The sequence below is a fragment of the Vipera berus genome, assembly GCF_964194415.1.
Source record: "Vipera berus genome assembly, chromosome: 2".
NCBI classification, from domain to species: Eukaryota; Metazoa; Chordata; class Lepidosauria; order Squamata; family Viperidae; genus Vipera; species Vipera berus.
Window position 1 is genome coordinate 32,701,343 of NC_138203.1, and position 21,111 is coordinate 32,722,453.

A 21,111-nucleotide genomic window follows, 5' to 3' on the forward strand; every position below is an offset into this window, starting at 1 on the left:
TTGGTTAAAAAATATGGGGGTTTCGTGCTGAGCATTCACTGAGAACATTGATATTATAGAAGTGCTATACATTGTATTTGTGAAAATATATTTTGTTGCAGCTATAATGACGTTGCATTCTAATTAGTGATTATTCTGTCATTACTTTAAAATGTTAGAAATACTAATCAATATTACTTGATACTTTACAAAGTGGTGTAATTGTGGATGGATTGGTCTGAATTTCTGCTCTAGAAGCTGAGCATAGTAAACCTTTTAAGGATTTACATTTCATTTGTATACATTTCCCCTTGTAGCTGCTTAACCTTATAGATATGATTGAGCTAGTACAGGGACAAAAGAAAAAGACATCTACAACTCAGCTTTGTCAGTCAGTATGCAAAGTGTACATCATTGCTACAAATGTATTTTAGATATATTGGGAAGGAAAATTTAAACTAAAAAAATCGAGTTCACTTTTTGCCATTGTGAGATATTTAGGACTTATGAGACAGTGTGATTAAGGTGTTGAATTAGGATTGGAGAATTGCAGGTTCTAATCCAGTTTGAGCCACAGATGAGTTTGGACTTGCATACAGCTTGACCTACCTCACAGGTGTGTTTTGTAGGGAAAAAGAGGCGGGAACACCTAGAACATTTAAATGAAAGATGGGCTATAACTAAGAGAGAAAGAATGAATATTGAGACAGGAGGTGTAAAGGCACTAAAGCTTATTTTGGAGAAATGTTCTTTTAGTAAAGGAACTAATATGCATATACCATCTAATAGCAAATTATTTGAGCATAGAGTAATTATGAGTCATTATTTAAAATTCCATTGACAATGCTGAAACATTAGTACTGGAAAGTAAAGTTAAACATTGATGATAATTATTGTTAAGCCATCAAGTGAGATTAAAGTTGCATTTAATCTAATGTTTGGCTCAGAAGCTATTAAAAAATTGTAGCTACGGTTACAATTATAACCATTTTTGATGCTCTTTGTATTGCCTCCTGTCCCCTATTTGCTTATAAAGCATTAATAACAAACAGTATTTTATGCTGTTCAAAAACGTTAATATGAACAATTTAATTTGCAACTCACAAACATTTCCTGTGCTGACATGGTTATGCTATAAGTAATCCATGCATATCTGTGAGTTAATAAAACTGTAAAGCTTAGCAGTTCTGCTGAGTATGCTTGCAGCTAATCAAAATGCATGAAGTACCTTCTGGCCCATTGTGCCCTGGGTAGCCAGAAATTGGAATTTAAAAAACAGCCTTCTAAATAAATAAATTGATAGTAGAATATAAAGTTTGTTTCATAATGAATAAAACTGAATTTCACAAAATTAAAGCAGAGTTAGTACACTAGTTGATGAGCTAAGCAGATCTCTGAGTTAATTCCTGAACTTTCTAGATCTGGTACTGCTTTCTGATTGTTTTATATTCATGGGCTTAGCAATTTATATGGTAACAAAATTTATCCAGAATAAATTTATTTGGCATCAAAGCCAACACAGAGATGGAATTGCTTCCAAACCTGTACAATTTGTGTTGTTTTTAGCAAAATATACTTTAAATATACTTTAAAATATCAATTTAAATCAGATATGTGTACTTGTTCATTAATAAATTGTTAAAATAGAATCAAATGATACTGTAGTATAGAAAAGGCTTTGTTTCATAGTTCTTGAAGAAATCTATTTTAAAAGGCAGACAGTAGTTCCATCGTATTTATTCAAGTGTATAAGTTTAAGTATAAATGAAACAGGAGGTTCTTTCACCAACCAGACCCTAAGCTATTTTGGAAATGCAAAAACATTTTTTTAATCAGGAAGGCTTTTTCTATCAAGTATTCAGTGTAGATCTTCTCTTTTGATGATGGATGATTCATATTCTGAATCAGTAGCTTCTGTGCCATATTTTGCATTTCTGGATTTTCTTTAAGAACTGTTCTAAAAATACATTTCAATTGTCTAGTCATTACATAAATAATACATGGATAGCTATTACCTGGTTAGCTAGCTCAGGAATGGTTGCAGGTGACACTAAAAGTAATTGCTCTGCAGGATCCTTGCTGCCATCATCTGGGAAATCCAGGATCATCAGCATCAGATCAGAAAGCTTGTCCAGAATGCACATTTCTTCTTTCAAGGGAGCCTATAACATGTTTCTAGAATACATTAAATCCCAACCGTTAAGTTTGATTTTATACTGACCACGAATCTTTTTGTTCATCTAATTTAATTTCAATTGATTTATCCTCATCCAGACATTCAAGAGAGCGCTCTATACTTTTTATGTTTGGAATAAGTATGGATTTCTTTCTTCCAGGAAGAGTTTTGATGGGTTTTTTTCCTGCTATTCAATTGAACCCAGTTCTCGGAAACCACCTGGACAAGTCCCTGTTGGCGAGGTTTTTCAGAAGTGGTTTTCCATTGCCTGCTTCCTAGGGCTGAGAGAAAATGATTAGCCTAAGGTCACCTGGCTGCTTTTGTGCCTAAAACAGAACTAGAACTCATGATCTCCCAGTTTCTAATCTGATGTTTTAACCACTATTCTAAACGTACTGTCTTCAACAGTATATTGGATTTTTAATACTTTGCAACGTGGTAGATAATTTACATTGACATTGGTATAAAAATAGAACTGAAACAATACTTATACTAATGTAATTCAGATTTAGATAACTTTTGTTCTGAACAACCAAAACATGAATTTTGATGTCTATTTAACAGATTTATAAGACCATCAAAGTCAAAGAGCCTTGGTGGAACAGTGAGCTAATGCCTCCTTAAGTAACACCAGCTGCCTGCAATTAGTGCAGGTTCGAGTCCCACCAGGCTCAAGGTTGACTCAGCCTTCCATCCTTCCGAGGTAGGTAAAATGAGGACCCAGATTGTTGGGGGCAATTAAGCTGACTTTGTAATAATGCCGCTTGGGGGGGGGGGCGAAAGCCCTAACAAGCAGGCATTTTCATAGAATGAAGGCTATTGCTAAGCACATTGATTTGTGCTTTAGATTGTAAGCCGCCCTGAGTCTTCGGAGAAGGGCGGGATATAAATGGGATTAAAAAAAAAGTGACTATGAATGATGTACATCAGAAACAAACAATAAACAAAGAAAATAACCAAACTGTTTAAAAAGAAGTTGCTCTTCCATTTGTCTGTATGGTATTTTTAGCAACTTCAATAATTTGTCTGCTAGGTTGTACATGAATTTTGTTTTTATTCTAATGGATGGATTCCTTATTTATTAGATGTACATCTAGTTGTTCTCCGGGACAGTCAGATTGCATAACTAATAATAATATATTTGAAAATAAGTAGTACCCTAGAGTAGCTGTAATATATGGACATTTTATGTATTGAAACTTTTCAGATAGGAAAATTTTATGTGTATTTATAATTTAAACAAATTATACCTTTTGTGTGCAGCTTGGCAAAAGAAAAGGTTATGTATGAAAAAGAAGCAAAACAACAAGAAGAAAAGATTGAAAAGATGAAAGCTGAAGATAGTGATAACTATGCAATTAAAAAGCAGGTAAAGTTCATGAGTACTTCTACTAATTTTTATGTTTCCAAGTTCCCATGGAAAAGAGTTACGTTTTCTCTCATTACAACTCAGAATGTATATTTTGACTTTGGATATAAACATTATAGCAAATACAGATGGCCACAGGATGTATCATTGTAAATAATTGCCACTGTCTTCCATGTGGTTATATGACTGCATGTCATGTGGATCAGCTGTACAACTGATAGTTGCATTCTGTTGGTAATGTAACTGCGATTCATGATGATTTTTGCCATTTTCAGGCATTTTTTGCTACTTTCCGGCAAAATGCCATTCAAATGAATGGGTTCACTTAATGACCACTTCATAAAAGGCTGAAAAATTATTTCCAGTCATAGGGATGCCTCAACCTATGACCTTAATTCCAGAACTGAATTACACTTGAAGGTCGAGGACTTCCTGTGTTAAACTGCAACAATACTTTTCAGTAACAAGCAGAGATATCTAGAAAGCAATACTCTGAATTGGGAGTTCAGAATCAGAAAATGTTGCCTTTCCCCCAAATTCTTCGTGATGTGGGAACCACTCTTCCCTGAATATACCGTTTGTTGCTTCAGTAGTTTTTGTACAATAAGGCATTATGTATTAACTAAACAACTGTGCTCCATTGGTTTGTCATTTCAAAGATATTTCCTTACCTAAACAAAGAAACAGAATGACCACGGGTGGGGAAAAAAGCAGTGAGAGCAAGAGCAACTTCTTCTGCCTTCCCTATTGCATTTCCATGAGGGAAGCTGGCAGAGAGCATCAGAAATCTTCCTCCCTCCCTTGATTTCCTGCCTTTACTAGGCTTGTAGTAAGCTTGCAGAGAGAAAGTCATTGGGAAGCGAGCAGGAAGTTGCAGCTCCAAAACTAGCAAGCAGGTAAGGGCTGCTGCTGGATGGGCAAGGGAGCAAAGGGGTGCGTTGGGGGGCAGCATTTGTATAGGGGAGGTGTAAGATGTGCTATGTGGGTTGGGAAGGATGTGTGGAAGAGATGCTACATGGATAGCTAGGACATGCAGAGGGGTGTGTGCAGGTAGGGAAGGGTGTCTGGGTGTGTCTTGGGAATATGTGAGACATGCCATGTAGGTCAGGGACATTGCAAGGAGGGAGGCATGGGTCAGGAAGGTTGGCAAGAAGTGCCATGTGGACAGGGAAGGCCTCTGGGGAGAGTCAGGAAGAATGCATAGCGCCCAAGAGGTGCCGTGTGGGTTGGGGAAAATACGTGGAGTGTGTCGATTAAGGAGACGGGGGATGCCCAAAAAGTGCCACGTAGGTTAGGGAAGGCGTGCAGAGGGACAGCAGGATTTGAGGGACGGGGGCAGCATGAGTCAGGAAAGATTTGCTGGGGTTCCTTCTTCCTTGTCCCCCCCATTTCCCTTCCCAGCAGGCAGCTGAGTGGCTGTTTCTGGGTGGCGGAGGGAGCGAAGCATTGTAAGACTCGCTAGGAAACTCACTGTTGAAAATGAAGATCACATGGCTGCAGTAGCACTGAAGCAGCTGCAACTTTCCCAAATGACATTTCCCCGGGAGTCATGGGTCCCAAATTATGACATAATTTGAATATAGTTGTTTAACAACCACAATTGGGAGCTGCAGATCTGCCAATAAGCAACATGGTTCTTAAGTGAAATATTACATGATCTTAACAAGCTTACAACTTCACTTCCATCATGGTCATTAACCAGATCATCTGGGGTTGTTAAGCGAAATATCATATGACTGTGCTTTGTAATTTTACTCCTGGTTTCTTCATTAAGTCTGCTTGTCAGAAGCAGTTGTGAAGCATACAAATGGTGACTGGTGGTGCTGCAACAGTCTTAAAGAGCAAGGACTGGTGATAAAATTACTTTTCAGTGTTTTGTACCATTGAAGGGTTACTAAACAGTTACTATGTTAAGGATTAGCTGTAATCCACATTCAGTAGCAAAAAGTACAATTAAGAAATTATTATTATTATCCGTGCGCCTTTGGCGTCTAGTCATGCCGGCCACATGACCACGGAGACGTCTTCGGACAAGCGCTGGCTCTTCGGCTTTGAAACGGAGATGAGCACCGGCCCCTAGAGTCGGAAACGACTAGCACGCATGTGCGGGGGAAACTTTACCTTACCTTTTATAGGAAGGGAAAAGCAACAATGCAAATTCCAAGTTAGAATTTCTATAATTGGAATATACCATTGGATATTCCTTTAGTGCATTCTGAACTTTGCAAAAAGTAAAATATATTATGCTGCCTATATGCCAACTTTATCTAGGAATTTTTTCACAATTATATAGTCGTATATACTGAACCCTATTTTTAGTTCTACAAATTACTATTGCTGTTGGAATCCTCATGCTTAGTAGATTTGCTAATTGATTTTCATTTCTAGCCACGTTATAGACAGATCTGTTTTTACACATCCTTTCAGCTCATGAATTTGAGAGCTGAACATTCTCCATTTTTTTTAAAAAAAGGATGGTATTATGGACAATTACAACATTGTCTTCTGGAGATATATACAAGATGTTCAAATGCACTGGAGTGCCAGATCAGTAATTTCTCACAAAAAGCATGGTGAGAATAATCTTTCTCCCAAAACAAAATCCAAGGATGAGTAATAACTTTTTTATGCATGAAAAGCATCAAAAATATGAGCCTGCTGGTCTTTGCTTTTCATTTTTCTTTACCTTTTTCTCAGTCAGAACCTCCTGCAGTGAGCATTCCATGTGATCAATAACTCAATAACTTTTTTCATGCAGTAATTATCTCTGTGCGGTATTATCTGAACACTGTTTTTATTTATTACCCAAAAGATGTAGGAGATATTTATATAACCAGCTGATCCCATTTTGGACGAAGCTGTTTCTAACCACAAGGGAAATAGTTTATATCAAATAGTATTTTAAATAACTATTTCATAGAAAGCTTTCTAATAGCTTTTGCTTGAATGTAGAAGTAATATTAAATACTCTTTCTTTAATAAAATAGTTTATGCATATGAATATATACATCAATGTGACGTCTGATTTTAAGCAACTAATATCAAAATGGAAAGTTATCTTATTTGAAGAGCGACTTTTCATTTTTTTTAGACTGAGATCTTGCAAGAATCTCGAATGATGATTCCTGATTGCCAACGCCGACTAGCAGCTGCACATTCTGACCTTGTTCAACTGTTGGTAAGTATGGAAGAAGAATTTTTCTATAGGACTGGCGGCTGAACTTAGATTAGTTTATACATCTTCTGTTTTGATATATCACCAAACGGTTAATGTGCATATCTCATTATTTCCAGTTCTTCAGAATAGATGCCTTTTAGGCACATTAAAAATATGAATATTTATGGAAAAAGTATTGTTCTTCAGACTTATTTGTGTTAAAATGGCCAACCCAAAAATAGTCTTCCTCTCCCCAAAAAACCTCCCTCTGATTTTCGGTGACTTGAGAATTTCCATTGCAATCCATTAATGCTTGATCCCAAATTTTAATTAGGTAATGTTTAAATTGAAATAGGGTTGATATAAAAGGTGTGAAATGCAGTGGTAAGGTAAGCAGGTTGATATTCTAAGCTTGAAGATGGTGTGAAGATGTAGCGGTGGTTGGAGAGAAAATTATATATGGGTATTTGGATAAAAGAGAAACAAAAGCATAGTCACTGAGCATAATTCCTCTACCATTCTTAAATGTGAGCTTCAGACAACCCTGTATTTAAGTTAGTCTTTAAAAGAAATATCAACTTAAATATTTGCAGTATCAACTCTTTTGAAAATTGCCACAGGCCTACGTTTCAGAATGACTGCCCTAAGTTGTTGGAAGCTACTAGATCCAATCCATTAACAAATATAGAGCCTGATTCTATGTTTTCCCCTTCAACTCTATTTCTGAGTTGTAAGCTAAAGGAAATTTTCTAACCCAGCATTCACTATTAGAAATTGTCGAGTTTTAAGAAACATTTCTTGAGCTGTGGCCCATAGGACCATCATTTTAGATCATTTCTAGAAACACTTTTCTGTATCTATATTCTCTTTAAACTTGGCAACTTTTTTCTTTTTCTTTCTTCAATCAGAGCAAAAAATCCATATTTTGGGGGCAACAACAATTTACAAAAAATAATTTATAAATAAGACTTAAATTTATTGCAGGAATTAGTCTTTTTGGACCAGTATATTATTTGCTCACTTAAAAGTATTTCTCTCATATTTTTTATGCAAGATACCAAATGAGCTCCACGGTAGCTTAGCCATATGAAAGCACAAATATATGGTGTTTATCCAAGAAGTTATTTAATACAGTGTAACTATTGTGGCCTTTGTGATTTGTTATATTTATATTTTTATGTAGATTACTCAAAGGCTTAATGTCATTTAAAGCATTAGTCACAAAATATAAGTTTTTACAAACAAATATAATAAAACCATAGCCAAAACAGAAAATAGAACTAATAGATCATTGGCTGAAACTGAATACAAGTTAATAAGAATACAAGCACTTATTGGTAACACCAAAGGTATATATCTTGTTTAGCATCCTGTTTTGACAGACAATCAGATGTTGCCAAGCCTGGAGACAACACAATTAAATCCACCCAAGTTCAGTCCCTTATTTGCTTTCAGCTAATGAGCAAAGTCTTGTCAAATGAAAGCTATAACCTAACCTATAGAAGCTTCTTGGATGACAAGTGAAACGTCTTTAAAGAAGAACAAAAGTCCAGTTTCCTCTCGAAAAAAGCACCTTTGGGATAACTATGACCTGGATGACTGAGAATCTCCATAGACGATAGGAGAAGAGGTTCAGGATAGCCTCGCTCTAGAATCTTTCAGCTTCTTGGATGAGAAGCGAAATGTCTGCAAAGAAAAACAATTTAATTTAATTTAATAATATTTCTATACCGCCCTTCTCCCTGAGGACTCAGGGCGGTTCACAGGGCAAGAATAAAATACAAAGTTACAAATATTAAAAAGAAATTAAATAATTGCCCGATTTTAAAACAATTGATATATTACAATTATAAAACCCCAAAGATAATATTAAGAATACAAGAATAAAAAACCCCACCAATCCCCCATCAGGCTAGGCCGGCTTGTACAAACAAAAACGTCTTGAGATCGCGACGAAAGGAGCGAAGATCGGGCGCCATCCGGAGCTCTACCGGTAACTGATTCCATAGTTCCGGAGCGCTCACAGAGAAGAGTACAAGAAAGTACAATTGCCTCATGAAAAAAGCACCTATCCCCCATCCAGTTTCAGATTGTGTAGTTTTTTAATACAGGCCTCTCTCTTGTAAATACGCCCCAGTACTTCTTCAGGTGCACATTTCATCATGAATGTCTTTGGGAAGCCTTCATGTAGGACAGGGGTGTCAAACTGCCAGCCCGCGGGCCAGACATGTCACCAGGAAACCACGCCACCCCATTGCCGGCAATGGGGAAAAAGCTCCAATATGTTACTCAATGTCATGTGACGTCGCAAGTTTGACATGTCTGATGTAGAACATAAAAGTATTGCTTTCTCCTGCTGCTTTTTCCCCAAAATTGATGTTCATAAATATGTTGGTTATTGTCCAAGAGATAATCTCATCACAGCTAATGTAGTCATTAATGTTATCTAATCTTGATGGGGTGTATTAGATTGATTGTCATTATCTTGTTGGTACAAAATGCAGCAGCCCACATGATTTTGTGCAGACCTCGGTGTACACATGTGGCACCTCCTGCAGGAGCTGAATTGGTTGCCAATTTGTTTCCAGGTGCAATTCAAGGTTCTGAGTTGTCATCTTTAAAGCCCTTCATGACTTGGGACCAGGTTATCTGAGGGACCATCTCTTGCCGGTCACATCTACCCAACCCAGTAGAGTGGGGAGGCAAGGAATGTTGCAGGTCCCGTCCCCTATGGAGATGTATCTGATGGGACCCAGAATAGGGACTTCTCCGTGGTGGCTCCCTTTCTCTGGAACGTCATTCCCTCAGAGATTAGACTGGCCCCCACTTTAGCTCTTTTCTGGAAGGCTCTGAAGACCTGGTTCTGCCAGTGGGCCTGGGGAGCCCAGAGCCCAGCAAATGGTTAGTTTAATGTGTGTTGTCACTAGGGTGGGGGTGGGGAGTTATTATATTTTATTTTTCTTGTTATTTTATTTTTATAGGGTGTTTTTCTATTGATGTAAGCCGCCTTGAGTCACCATGTGCGAGCAGGCAGCAATACAATTTTTTTAAATAAAATAAAAAAAATCTTTCACAATTTATACTGTGCATGAAAAAACATTTCATTTTTGTCGTCTTACATTTGGATTTAAATCACCAGATGATAAGTCTGGACTTTGGTGGAACACCATCTGAAATACCAGACAGTACTGCTTTAAATTATAACAAGGTCCCACAATTCTTGTCCTAGCCCAGGGGTCGGCAACCTAAAAAAGGAAAAGAGCCACCGGGAACCGGTTCCATCACAAATTAAAAAAACTGGGAGCCGCGTGCGTGTGTCCATGCACGCGCATGCGCAAAAAACATTTTGCGCATGCACAAAATGTTTTTTTGCGCATGCGCGGACGCACACAGTTGCCATTTTTTTAAAAAAGTGAGATGGAACCGGTTCCCGGTTGCCCGACGGCGACGGCCCGTCTGCAAAGCTGCCGCTTTCGGCAGCTTTGCAGACGGGCCGCGGCAGCTTCCTCAAAGAGCGACGCCGCGGCCCATTCGCGCGGAGGTACGCGCGCACCTCTCCAAAGGTTTGGGGAGGTGCGCGCGCACCTCCGCCCATTCTGGGAGGTGCGCGCGCACCTCTCCAAACGGGCGGTGCCACTCTCCATTTGGAGAGGTGCGTGCGCACCACTGCCCGTTCGAAGAGGTGCGCGCGCACCGGGCGGCTGGGAGCCGCATGAGACGGCTCAAAGAGCCGCGGGTTGCCGACCCGTGTCCTAGCCAAATAACTCTATGATCCCATTGTTTATTATTCCTAATGCCACTGATACTAACAACAACAATTTAAGCATTATAGGATGTTGTTTCTACATGTTGGAGGCAAAGTTTTGAAAATATTTAGAAGTTTTTATTTACTTTCAGGAAAATGAAAAAGAGTTGGAAGAAGCTGAAGAATATAAAGATGCACAATCAGTACTGGAATCGATAAAGTTAGAAGCCTAGACTGATTTTTCACTACTTAATGGATATTCTTCAATGTTGGGTCCGTTGCTACTTTTTAGTCATTGCTGTATTATCTGTTCTAGTAGTAATAAAAATGACAGTGTACTAAAATTGTATTTTATGCCATTACAAATTATTTAGTCCTTTTTATTTAATTTTTTGGGAAAAGCATTTTATTGAAAGTTGTATAACATACAAGGTAAAAATAAAGACTAAAAGCAAAACAAAAGAGCATTTTTCTAATTATTTTTAGCACAAATAATATATCCAGGATTGAATCAGGTATCAACTGTATTCTCTGCCCCAAATAATGAGTACTGTTTCTGATTTTCATTTGCACATAATTTTCAGGAATTTACTAATATCCAGAATCCATGTTTTTTATCCATTGAAGACAATGATGGGCAACGTGCTTCAGTAGCTTTCCCTCAATGTAGCTGGTAACGAGAAATAGAAAGATTGATTCAAAACATGAGTGAGGGGAGATTAACATTTCTTCTCAGCAATTATTGCAGTTGTGAAAATATGTGTGCTTGCATATATTGGACCTATATACCGCTGTTCTGCGCACACGAGCAGCCTCCAAAGGATTTCTCAACCAATACAGCTGTCCTCTTGTGCCACATCAAACAACATGCCCATTTTTTTTCAATGGCTGTATTTCTCCCATATATTTTGTAGAGATTTATATGGCAGCAGAAGGTTAAAATTGTTTTGTCTGCAAAATTCTGATATCCAGAATTTAAATGTTGTATATTCAAATCTCTTAAAACTGAGAGTTCTATTAATATAAATTTATTCAATTGCCATTCTCCAAAGTGTCCCAAATAACTTCCAACACCTTTTATATCATCTTAACACCTGTTTCAAACAAAAAACATTTTACACTGACTTCTTGTTGGTTAGAATCCTGCATTATTGGCGTCCTAGCTCATGTATAATTGTACATATAAAGGTTTCCTTTCCTGCACATATTAGTATTAAGTACAATCATTTTTTTCAGGAAGCTGTCATGCCTTGAATAACATCAGCACAGGATGTGAATATTCTGGATAACATAATACTCAATATAGCTGTTATGGTCTTTAAGTATGCTGAACAGTATTGCTTTCCTGCAATATCAGATTGAAAAACTAAAATTGGAGAATATATCCCAATGACAAAATTGACATTATATTACAATAGAAATTTAACTAAATTCAAGTAGAAATGGTTCCCTTTTTTTACACTATATCAAAGAAAAAGATTTAGATAAGAAATATACTTCTCAGGATTCAACAACAATTACTAATGATTGATGCAAAGTTCAAATATGGTGGATGGGTATACAAATGGGAGGGAAAGGGAGGATATATCAATAAAACAATTTTTTATTGTTTTACTTTTAAAAAACTTTTAATATTTGTTTTTTCTACTTTGTATTTCAGTATTTTAACAATAAACATATGGGGGGAAAATAAAATAGTACATGTACAAGGCCCTAGATAGGGCAAACGTTTCTAGGAGATATTTTCACACATTCTAGTCGCCAACATCTCTGTTTTAAGCTGGAAATCTGTTGTAAATGGTATATGTCCAAAGGTTGCAGAATACTAGTGGATTTAAATAGTAAGGATAAACTGCCAGAGCTCAAAGTGATAATGTTTTCCTCAGAAAATAGAATCCAATGAAATTAAACATCGAGAGAATCAAGACAGACAAAAGAATATTTGCTTGCACAATTTGTAATGAAATTTTGGAATTTGCTAGCATGAAGCATGCTGGTTACCAGCTTGGATGACTTCAAAGAAGGTTGGACCATTTCATAGAAGTCATAGGGATCAGTGACTGATAGCTTTGATGGCAGTGTGGCTCCTTCTAAAAGCCATCAGCTAGGAGACAAGTGGGTTTCCTTGTACAGTTGGCTGGCCACTGTGAACAGGCTGATGGCCTAAATCAGCACCCCTTTAGGACACCAGGGACCAGTTCCATGGAAAAAGGTTTTTCTGTGGACTAGAGGGGGCGAGATTTTGCTTGCTGTCTGCATCCCACAAATGGGGCCACTTGTTTGCACGGTCTAGTTGCTGGCTGCGGCCCAATGCTGGTCCACAGACCAAGGGTTGGGAACCCCTGGCCTAAATAGCTCAAGAATTCTGTTCCAGCATGGCACTGCATATATTCTTATGTACAATATCATGGCCTAGGTTTAAGTGATGTACTAGGATGAAATCAAATCCTATTATTATTAAGATAGTGGAAGGGACAGTGTTACATCATTGTCTCACCAGAACATGACTAGGGCTCCTTCAGTTTGACTGATCTATTTTATTTTATTTATTACATATCGAAACTGCCCATCTCCATCACAGAGTGACTCTGATCTAACATGGACCTGGGATAGTGGAATTTATATTCACATATGTTCTACAAGATTTGTCCAACCTTCATAACAGACATGTCAAACACAAGGCCCAGGGGCCAGATCCGGCCCGCAAAGTGGTTTCATGCGGCCCGTGAAGCCATCCTGGAAACAGTGAGGGAACAGCCCCCACTGCCTTGGCCCTGGCCCAGAGACCCTCATATCTGTCCCACTCCTGCCCAGGCCCCCATAGGCACCCTTGATGCGAACGATGTAGAGCTAGCCACGCCCACCCAGTAGGCCACGCCCACGCAGGCCATACCCACCCGGCCCCTTGAGGGCAACTGCAATGCTGATGCGGCCCTCAATGAAATTGAGTTTGACACCCCTGCTATAAAGCCTGTTCTTAAACTATAAAATTAACAATCTAAGTTATACTTAGTTTGTCTGATAAAGAAGTTCAGAAAGACAAGATGTATTGAGTACAGTTCCTCAAACCAAGTTGTCAAGGTCCACGAATGGAAAAGCTGAACTCTGACCAGATCTCAAAAGGGGAGCATACCAAACAATTCAACATGCATCCACGCAGCAGGACATTGCCATAAAATATGTAATAAGAAAGCCATTTTTCAGTTACAGCCTCCTCTTTTCTGTTATATATGAGCATGCTGCGGTAATACTTATGATCAATTTAAAAATAATGATTATGGTTTACACTGAATTTACACAAAAAGGAAGCGATTCATCTTTCTGATAACCTGTTGATCAAAGAGGATACTGGGTCTCCTCAAAGAAGAAAACTGCATTTTATAAGAAAGGGGAAATACAGAAACGGGTGCACATTCTAAAGGTGCACATGAATAGAAAGGATTAAGAATTTTTTTAAAAAGGAATATAAATACACACCCAGGTTGTATGCTTTGAAAAAAGTTGTAATATAGAAACTCATCTCTAACAAACTAAGGAGAGTGCAAAACTTGGGTTGAAACTTAACATTAAGAAAACCAAGATCATGGCATCTGGCCCTCTCAATTCCTGGCAAATAGATGGGGAAGAAATGGAGGTAGTGACAGATTTTATTTTCCTGGGCTCCAAGATCACTGCAGATGGGGACTGTAGCCAAGAAATTAAAAGACGCTTGCTCCTGGGGAGGAAAGCCATGGCAAATCTAGACAGCACACTAAAAAGCAGAGACATCACCCTGTCAACAAAAGTGCGTATAGTCAAGGCTATGGTCTTCCCAGTTGCAACGTATGGCAGTGAAAGTTGGACCATAAGAAAGGCTGAGCGCCAAAGAATTGAGGCCTTTGAACTGTGGTGCTGGAGAAGACTCCTGCGAGTCCCTTGGACCGCAAGGCGATCAAACCGGTCAGTCCTAGAGGAGATCAATCCTGACTGCTCTTTAGAAGGCCAGATCCTGAAGCTAAAACTCAAGTACTTTGGCCACCTAATGAGAAGGAAGGACTCACTGGAGAAGAGCCTAATGCTGGGAAAGATCGAGGGCAATAGAAGAAGGGGACGACAGAGAATGAGGTGGCTGGATGGAGTCACTGAAGCAGTAGGCGTGAGCTTAAATGGACTCCAGAAGATGGTAGAGGACAGGAAGGCCTGGAGGAATGTTGTCCATAGGGTCGCGATGGGTCGGACACGACTTCGCAGCTAACAACAACAACTCTAACAAACTAAAAAGTGATTGAAAGAAATATTTCAAATTATCTTCCAAGCAAATTATGCTCAGGGCAGGACCTTTCACCACAATAAATGAGGGAATTAATCATGAGGGCTAAGACCTTTAACTCTCAGGCCTTGACTACAAGAAGCAAGGGAAAATAACCATTTTACAGATCCCTAAATCTAAAATCAAAATGCCCTAAAAGGAGCAAAGAAAATGAACATCTAAAGCTAGAAAGAACAAAACACTGCAACCTTTGGAAGGAGGGTATAGGATAAAGAACAAGGTAGACATGATATGGTAGACATGGTAGACATGAAACTGGGCAGGAGATACAGACCAAAGCAGTCACAAAACAATTTCACCTTCAACAAATGCACCAGGAGATTGTTATCTCCTTTTGAATTTAGCTCTTCCCAAAGTCAAGGTCACCAAATATCAGAAAGCTATCTTAAATGAGGTCCCTAAGACTAGGATTTAATATCCTGTGAGTTTAAATCTTATAATATATCCTATTTTCAGTTCAGATGATGCTGTTTTTCCTTTGAAAATGTGTGCATCTTAGGATAAAAGAAACTTGGCAAATGTGCTTAATATATAAATGTCTCAATTGCTTTTAAATCATGGAATCTCCCATTCCTAATCAATAAAATAGAACAGGCCAGGAAAAACTGCTCCAAATTCCCATAATCTGTGTCCGTCTTATGAAGCATACTAAATTTGGAGTAAAATCAGTGGGGGGATTCAGCCAGTTCCCACCACTTCGGTAGAACCGGTAGCTAATTTTTTGTTGCCCAAGCCTGGAATGGACTTCCGAAAACGGCATCCACACAGAGAACCCGTTGTTCACGTATTTGAATCCCACCACTGAATAAAAATACATGTAACAATCACAAAAAAGGGCTAATCTCCAACGTCCTTTTTATTTTCTTGTAACTGAGTATATTAGGATTTAATAATTTCAAATATTATGGGTTGTAAATCATGCACAAATACAAGTATGTTCAGTTAATATTTACTTTTCAGTTATTTCCTAAAAAGCTCTCCAGTTATTTCTTGCAGTATAACTGCTGCTAAGTAAATATTTAATTCAGTCTTTTTCAACTTTGGCAGTTTTAAGATGTGTGGACTTCAACTTCCAGAATCCCCAGCCAGTATGCTAGCTAAAGAATTCTGGGGACTGAAATCCATCCATCTTAAAGATGCTAAGACTGAAAAACACTGAATTTCTACTGACCAGAAATAACTGTCCCTAGCATGATCACCTTGTGACTTTATTTTAAGGGTGAGGCAAGGAAGAGGCATTTCACTTCCCAAACCCTATATTGTATGCATGCATTGTTCCTTGGACTTTGACAAGTCTGTGGGTCGTTTTTAATATCCTTGAAATTTTCATTACTAAAAGATGTAACATACAACTAGACTGTTCACTACAATTAAAGCCTAACCTACTATCCCTTCTGTTCTTCTGTTTTAGGTGAACCAGTTTAAAAATTTTGTGCTAGACTTTGAAATTAACCCTCTAAAAACAACGTAAAGATTCTCACTCAACTGCTCACACTATCATTTGCTTTTGGGTTCTTACCCAAAAACACCCAAGACCACCATTTGAAGAGTAATTTTTTACAGGTATTTAACACAGACATCTCCTTAGCAGGATGTATTCATTGATTATTTTGTTAGCGCTTTCTCTAGTCTTTCTCCAAAAGCAACATGGAGCCCTCCCTTCCTTCTTTTTATCTTTACACCTTACAAACGCTGTGAAGTAGATTGGACTATAAAGATATTGTAGCTTAATTCAGGGATAGTCTTTCCAAAGACAACTTTATTACAGAACTGGCATATTAATTTAGCTTTTTGCTATTGCTATGATGTGAGCACAAGTGTTTTGGGTTTTCTATAGCTGTAAAATACACAATCAGAAGGCAAAGATGGAAATGGGAATGCTGTGCTTTTTATTTGATGCTAAAACTGGTCTTCTTCACTGCACTGAGATACTTAAAATTAGTGTGGTCTAGCTATGCCATAAAGAGAGCTTTATAAAAAGCAATGGCATTAGCATTGGCTCAGCTGTTGAAAGTGGCTCCAATGGAGGGTGGGGCTTGTCTCCTACACTTACCATGTGGTTTCATCATTTCAATGGCACTGACAACAGAAAGTTCTGGCACCCAGGCAGTTCATAGAAGAGGATGAGCTACCACTAGGAGAGCCCATTCAACTCTCTATAAAAACAAGAGCAGCATTCACTATAAGGTTCAAAAACAAGGTGGTGATGATAAGTGCAATTAAAGGAAACTATCTGCAGATATTTTATAACATTTTTTTCATCTGGAAATAGTTATTGATAATAGTCTTGAGGAACAGTCATGCTATCTAAAAGATGAAGCTGAGCTTTCCTTCTCATTCTCTACAGAAAGGAGGGATAGAATTCTGGCTTGCAAAATCTACTTTGTTTCATTACTAGCAGTCCAAATGTCATTTACTACAAAGTGAGACATGTAATATTAAAGGTTTTTGAGGCCAGAAATTTGTCTTCTTTACTGGATTGAATAGAAGGATTGCAGAATCCTTCTATTCAAGATCAGTTCTTGGTTTATCCTAGCTTTCTAAATTTCAAAAATATAATTTAAGTCAGCAAGCAAGTCATTTTGCAGATATTGTTAAACATGACGATCAATGCCGTTTTAGAAAACAGTAGAGATCAACCTATATTGCCTATTCCAAATACAGAAGAATATGGAGACACAAGTCACAGAGAAATATTTGGTGTAACAGCCTATAAAGTGTATGAGTAGAACATTTATTGCTGGCTGAAAAACCCTTACAATTTTTTTTTTGCATAAAACAGAAAAATGAATTTATGATCTATGATCTATGATTTTGACAATTAGACTGGATAATCTAATGCATCCAATTATTTTTCACATTTCCCTTCCACTCATCTCCCTCAAAGATCATAGCTTTTTTTCAGAGCTTCACTGAGTAAGAGAAATGGAAAACCAGCAATTCCTTTATAATCAGTAGCCAATAATATAAATTTTAGATACAATGGCTAACAATTGATTCAATAATCAATTAAATATGAATTAAATACTAAATATTATTTATTTAATCAATATGCTTTGAAAATGTTTAAGAGACTGGACAACCATTTGTCTGAAATGGTATAGGGTTTCCTGCCTGAGCAGGGTGTTGGACTAGATGACCTCCAAGGTCCCTTCCAACTTCTTGTTGTTGTTGTTGTTGTTGTTATTAATTGCACTCAGCCAGATTTTCAGACTGGATTTGGCATTTTTGTCTACCTAGCGAGTCGTTACCAAGGACCTGGGATAGGCAGATGTGGATGTTGGATGGTATTACAGATATTGTCGCAGGATGGAAGCAGTTCCTAGTAAGGCCACCTTTTGCAATTGACTAATGGCGAATTTGTCAATGCCAATGGTGTTCAAGTGGTGCTCCAGTTGTTTTGGGATTGCACCCAAGGCGCCTATTACTATTGGTACTACCCTTGCTTGCCTTTGCCACAGTCTTTCTATTTCTATTTGTAGGTCTTTGTATTTTGTTATCTTCTACAGTTCTTTTTCATCTATTCTGCTGTCTCCAGGCACTGCCACATCCACTATCCAGAATTTTTTGTCTTTGTTATCGACAATTGTTAAGTCCAGGGTATTATGTTGCAGGTGCTTGGTCTGTTTGAATTCTGAAGTCCCAGAGTAGTTTAACTTTATCATTTTCTATGACTTTCTCTATTTTATGATCCCACCAGTTCTTGCTTACTGGCAAATGATATTTCTTGTAGATCTTCCAGTGCACCATTGTTGCTACTTTGTCATGCCGCTGCTTGTAGTCAGTCTGTGCGATCTTCTTGCAGCAGCTTACCAGGTGGTCCACTGTTTCTTCAGCTTCTTTGCATAGGCAGCACTTACTGTCTATTGCTGTCTTCTCAATTTTGTCTTTGTATGCATTTGTCCCTAAGGCTTGGTCTTGTGCAGCCAGAATTAGTCCCTCGGTGTTGTGATTCAGCGTCAGCTTGTGATACCGTCAGCTGAGTCTGATGATTCTGAAGAGGAGGAGGAGGAGGGGTTTGGAGAGCCTTTGGTGTCAGAGGGAGGCTCTGATGCACTGCAGGACTCTCAGCCTGGCCCCTCCTATCATGTTCCTCCTCAGACTCAGCCGTGTGAGCACTAGGCATTGGATGTAGATGATTCACAGCTGGATCTATTCAGGGACACTAGGAGCAGGAGGCAATCCAGCAGAGTAGAACAGAGAAAGGCAATGAGGCAACTCGCTGAGAGGAGAAGAAGGCAATGAGAAGTCACACCTTGGGACTGCTGATAAAAGGGGAAGGTGTGGGAGGTGCTGGTTGCTGAAGGCAACCGTTTGAAGATCTTCTGCTAGAGTCCTGGTCTGTTATTCCTGTTTAACTCTTGTTTGAACTTTTGGTTTAACTCTTGTTTGAACATTTGATTTCTTTGTAAATAAATTTGGTTGGGTTTTTCCAGCCTGTTGACTATAAAAAGGGATTGTCCCTGACATTCATACAGGGCCGGTCGTAGGCTGGAACAGAACACTCGATCTCTTTCTTCAACTTTCCTGCTCTTAGCCATTGCCAGGTCTTGTTATTAGTACAGTAGCTTATATCATTGCTTCTTCAATAAAAAGCAAAGAAAATAAAATATAACAAATGAATGGTATATCCTTTAACTGAAAAGTACTTCAGAAGAAGAGGCAAATTGAATATGATTCTTCAAAAAACAAGTTTGTTTCATCTTTGCCTACATTCATCTTCTAAAGAGAGTTGATTTTTTCTTAGTTTTATGTCTATATTATGCAAACATTGTGAACTATTTTAATTAGCATTAATTTGGCTAATGAGTAATTGAATAAATAAAATAACAATAAAAAGTATATATTTGGAAGTAAGTCTTGCTGAGTGGTGCTAACTATATAGTAAGTAGGTTTAGAATTGCAATTAAGATTCCTTTAATTAAGTGACAATTCTACCTTAGAGATTGAATTTTTAGATTTTACATTTATTAAGAACAATAATATTTAAAAGCTTTTAGACACTTAGGAGCATATTTCTTCAATAGAAATCTTCTACAGAAAGGATATATTTATAGATAAATTTATGTGGAGTCCTACAAGATTTGAGTATAATGGAAAATTAATCAAGATTGCCTCATATTAAAAGACCAGCAAAGAAAATCTTAAGGACTTTAATAATATCTATTAAATGCATAGTTTGAATATTATGTGTAAGAAATACTTTGAATCTTATCTGAACACAGCACCTTTCAGTTATTCAATAAAACAGCTGGGTTTTTTTAGGATTTAATAACTTTAATACTTTAAGGAGTTGACTCATTAAAATTAATGTAACTCTGAAAACAGCAGTATTTTCTTTCCAGATTTCTTTAATGCTACTTTAATGAATAGCAGAGAGATGTTGCATTCACTCCAGATCTGAATAACTTTGTGCAAATTAGTTTCAAAGCCCACAACACCCCAATATGTAATCATACTTGGTTATTTAACACTCTTGAATTAACTTGAGGGGAAAAAAATCCTGTTACTCACAGCTTGGAAAGCGCTTTCAGTGGCCTTGAGGAAATTTTTAAGTGACCTTGTAGGGAAAAGAGGTGGAATCCTCTGTTTTCTGCTTCTGAAGTTACCGATGTTGCACTACTAGATAAAATGAACATTTTAAACTTACTTTAGAAAGGGAGGGGGCAACCAGCTCGGTAGCAGATCACACGCTTGCTCAGCAGAGAAAGGGTTCACATAATAAAATAATCATTGCACCATTGTGATGCAACCTCTGTCTCTTTCTTACATGCCCTGTGACACTACAAACACAGACAAAAGAGCTGGAGCTTCTGATAACAGCAATACTCCTTCCCTCATTTTGACAAATATATCAGATCCTTCAGACACTTCTGTGCCAGATTCAGTCCCAGATAACAGAAGCCTGCACTGGATGACTGCAGATGTTGAGGGTTTTTCTCGGTAAATGCACAAACAAGATATCTCTTCAGATAGTCAGCAAAGCAATTCAGACCAGGTCCAAGGCTCAACATAGGATAGACTCCAGTTCCCTGGAAATGACAGCAGGTCCCTTTGACTTTGTGGTACAATGTTTTTCTTAAATGAAGTGTGTGAAATAAATAAGCAAAGGAGTTGAGATAAACCAGTTGGCCCTAAAAGTGAACTGTCCTTCCCCATTGATCAATTCGCTTTCATTTTGAAACTCAGCACAGTTTAATCGAATGCATTGAACCAACTTGGGATGATTGAAAGGGTTTATCAATAGTTCCAAGGGAAAAGACTGTAAAAGAGAGTTCTGCTTTCCAGAAGTTTGGGATACAACTCCCAGCATCTCTGAATAGTGGCAAAGTTGTCTGTAGATGATGGGAAGATGAACCCACTCCTATCAGCAGGT

At 38.0% G+C, this 21,111-nt stretch overlaps 1 protein-coding gene and 1 long non-coding RNA gene across 2 annotated transcripts in view; both read left to right on the forward strand.

Moving 5' to 3' along the window:
• LOC308663661 overlaps positions 1-2,703 on the forward strand; it is a 21,743-nt gene extending 19,040 nt beyond the window's left edge. Inside the window, exon 5 of the long non-coding RNA XR_014025463.1 lies at positions 2,320-2,703. This is a non-coding gene — a long non-coding RNA (uncharacterized lncRNA). The remainder of the gene's footprint in view (positions 1-2,319) is intronic.
• The window catches only part of TBCA (tubulin folding cofactor A), a 35,915-nt gene extending 25,027 nt beyond the window's left edge, over positions 1-10,888 (forward strand). Inside the window, exons 2-4 of the mRNA XM_081316557.1 lie at positions 3,419-3,524; positions 6,616-6,702; positions 10,579-10,888. Of these exons, the coding sequence (XP_081172683.1) occupies positions 3,419-3,524; positions 6,616-6,702; positions 10,579-10,659 (274 nt within the window). The 3' untranslated portion in view covers positions 10,660-10,888. The remainder of the gene's footprint in view (positions 1-3,418; positions 3,525-6,615; positions 6,703-10,578) is intronic.
• The last annotated feature ends 10,223 nt before the right edge of the window (positions 10,889-21,111 follow it).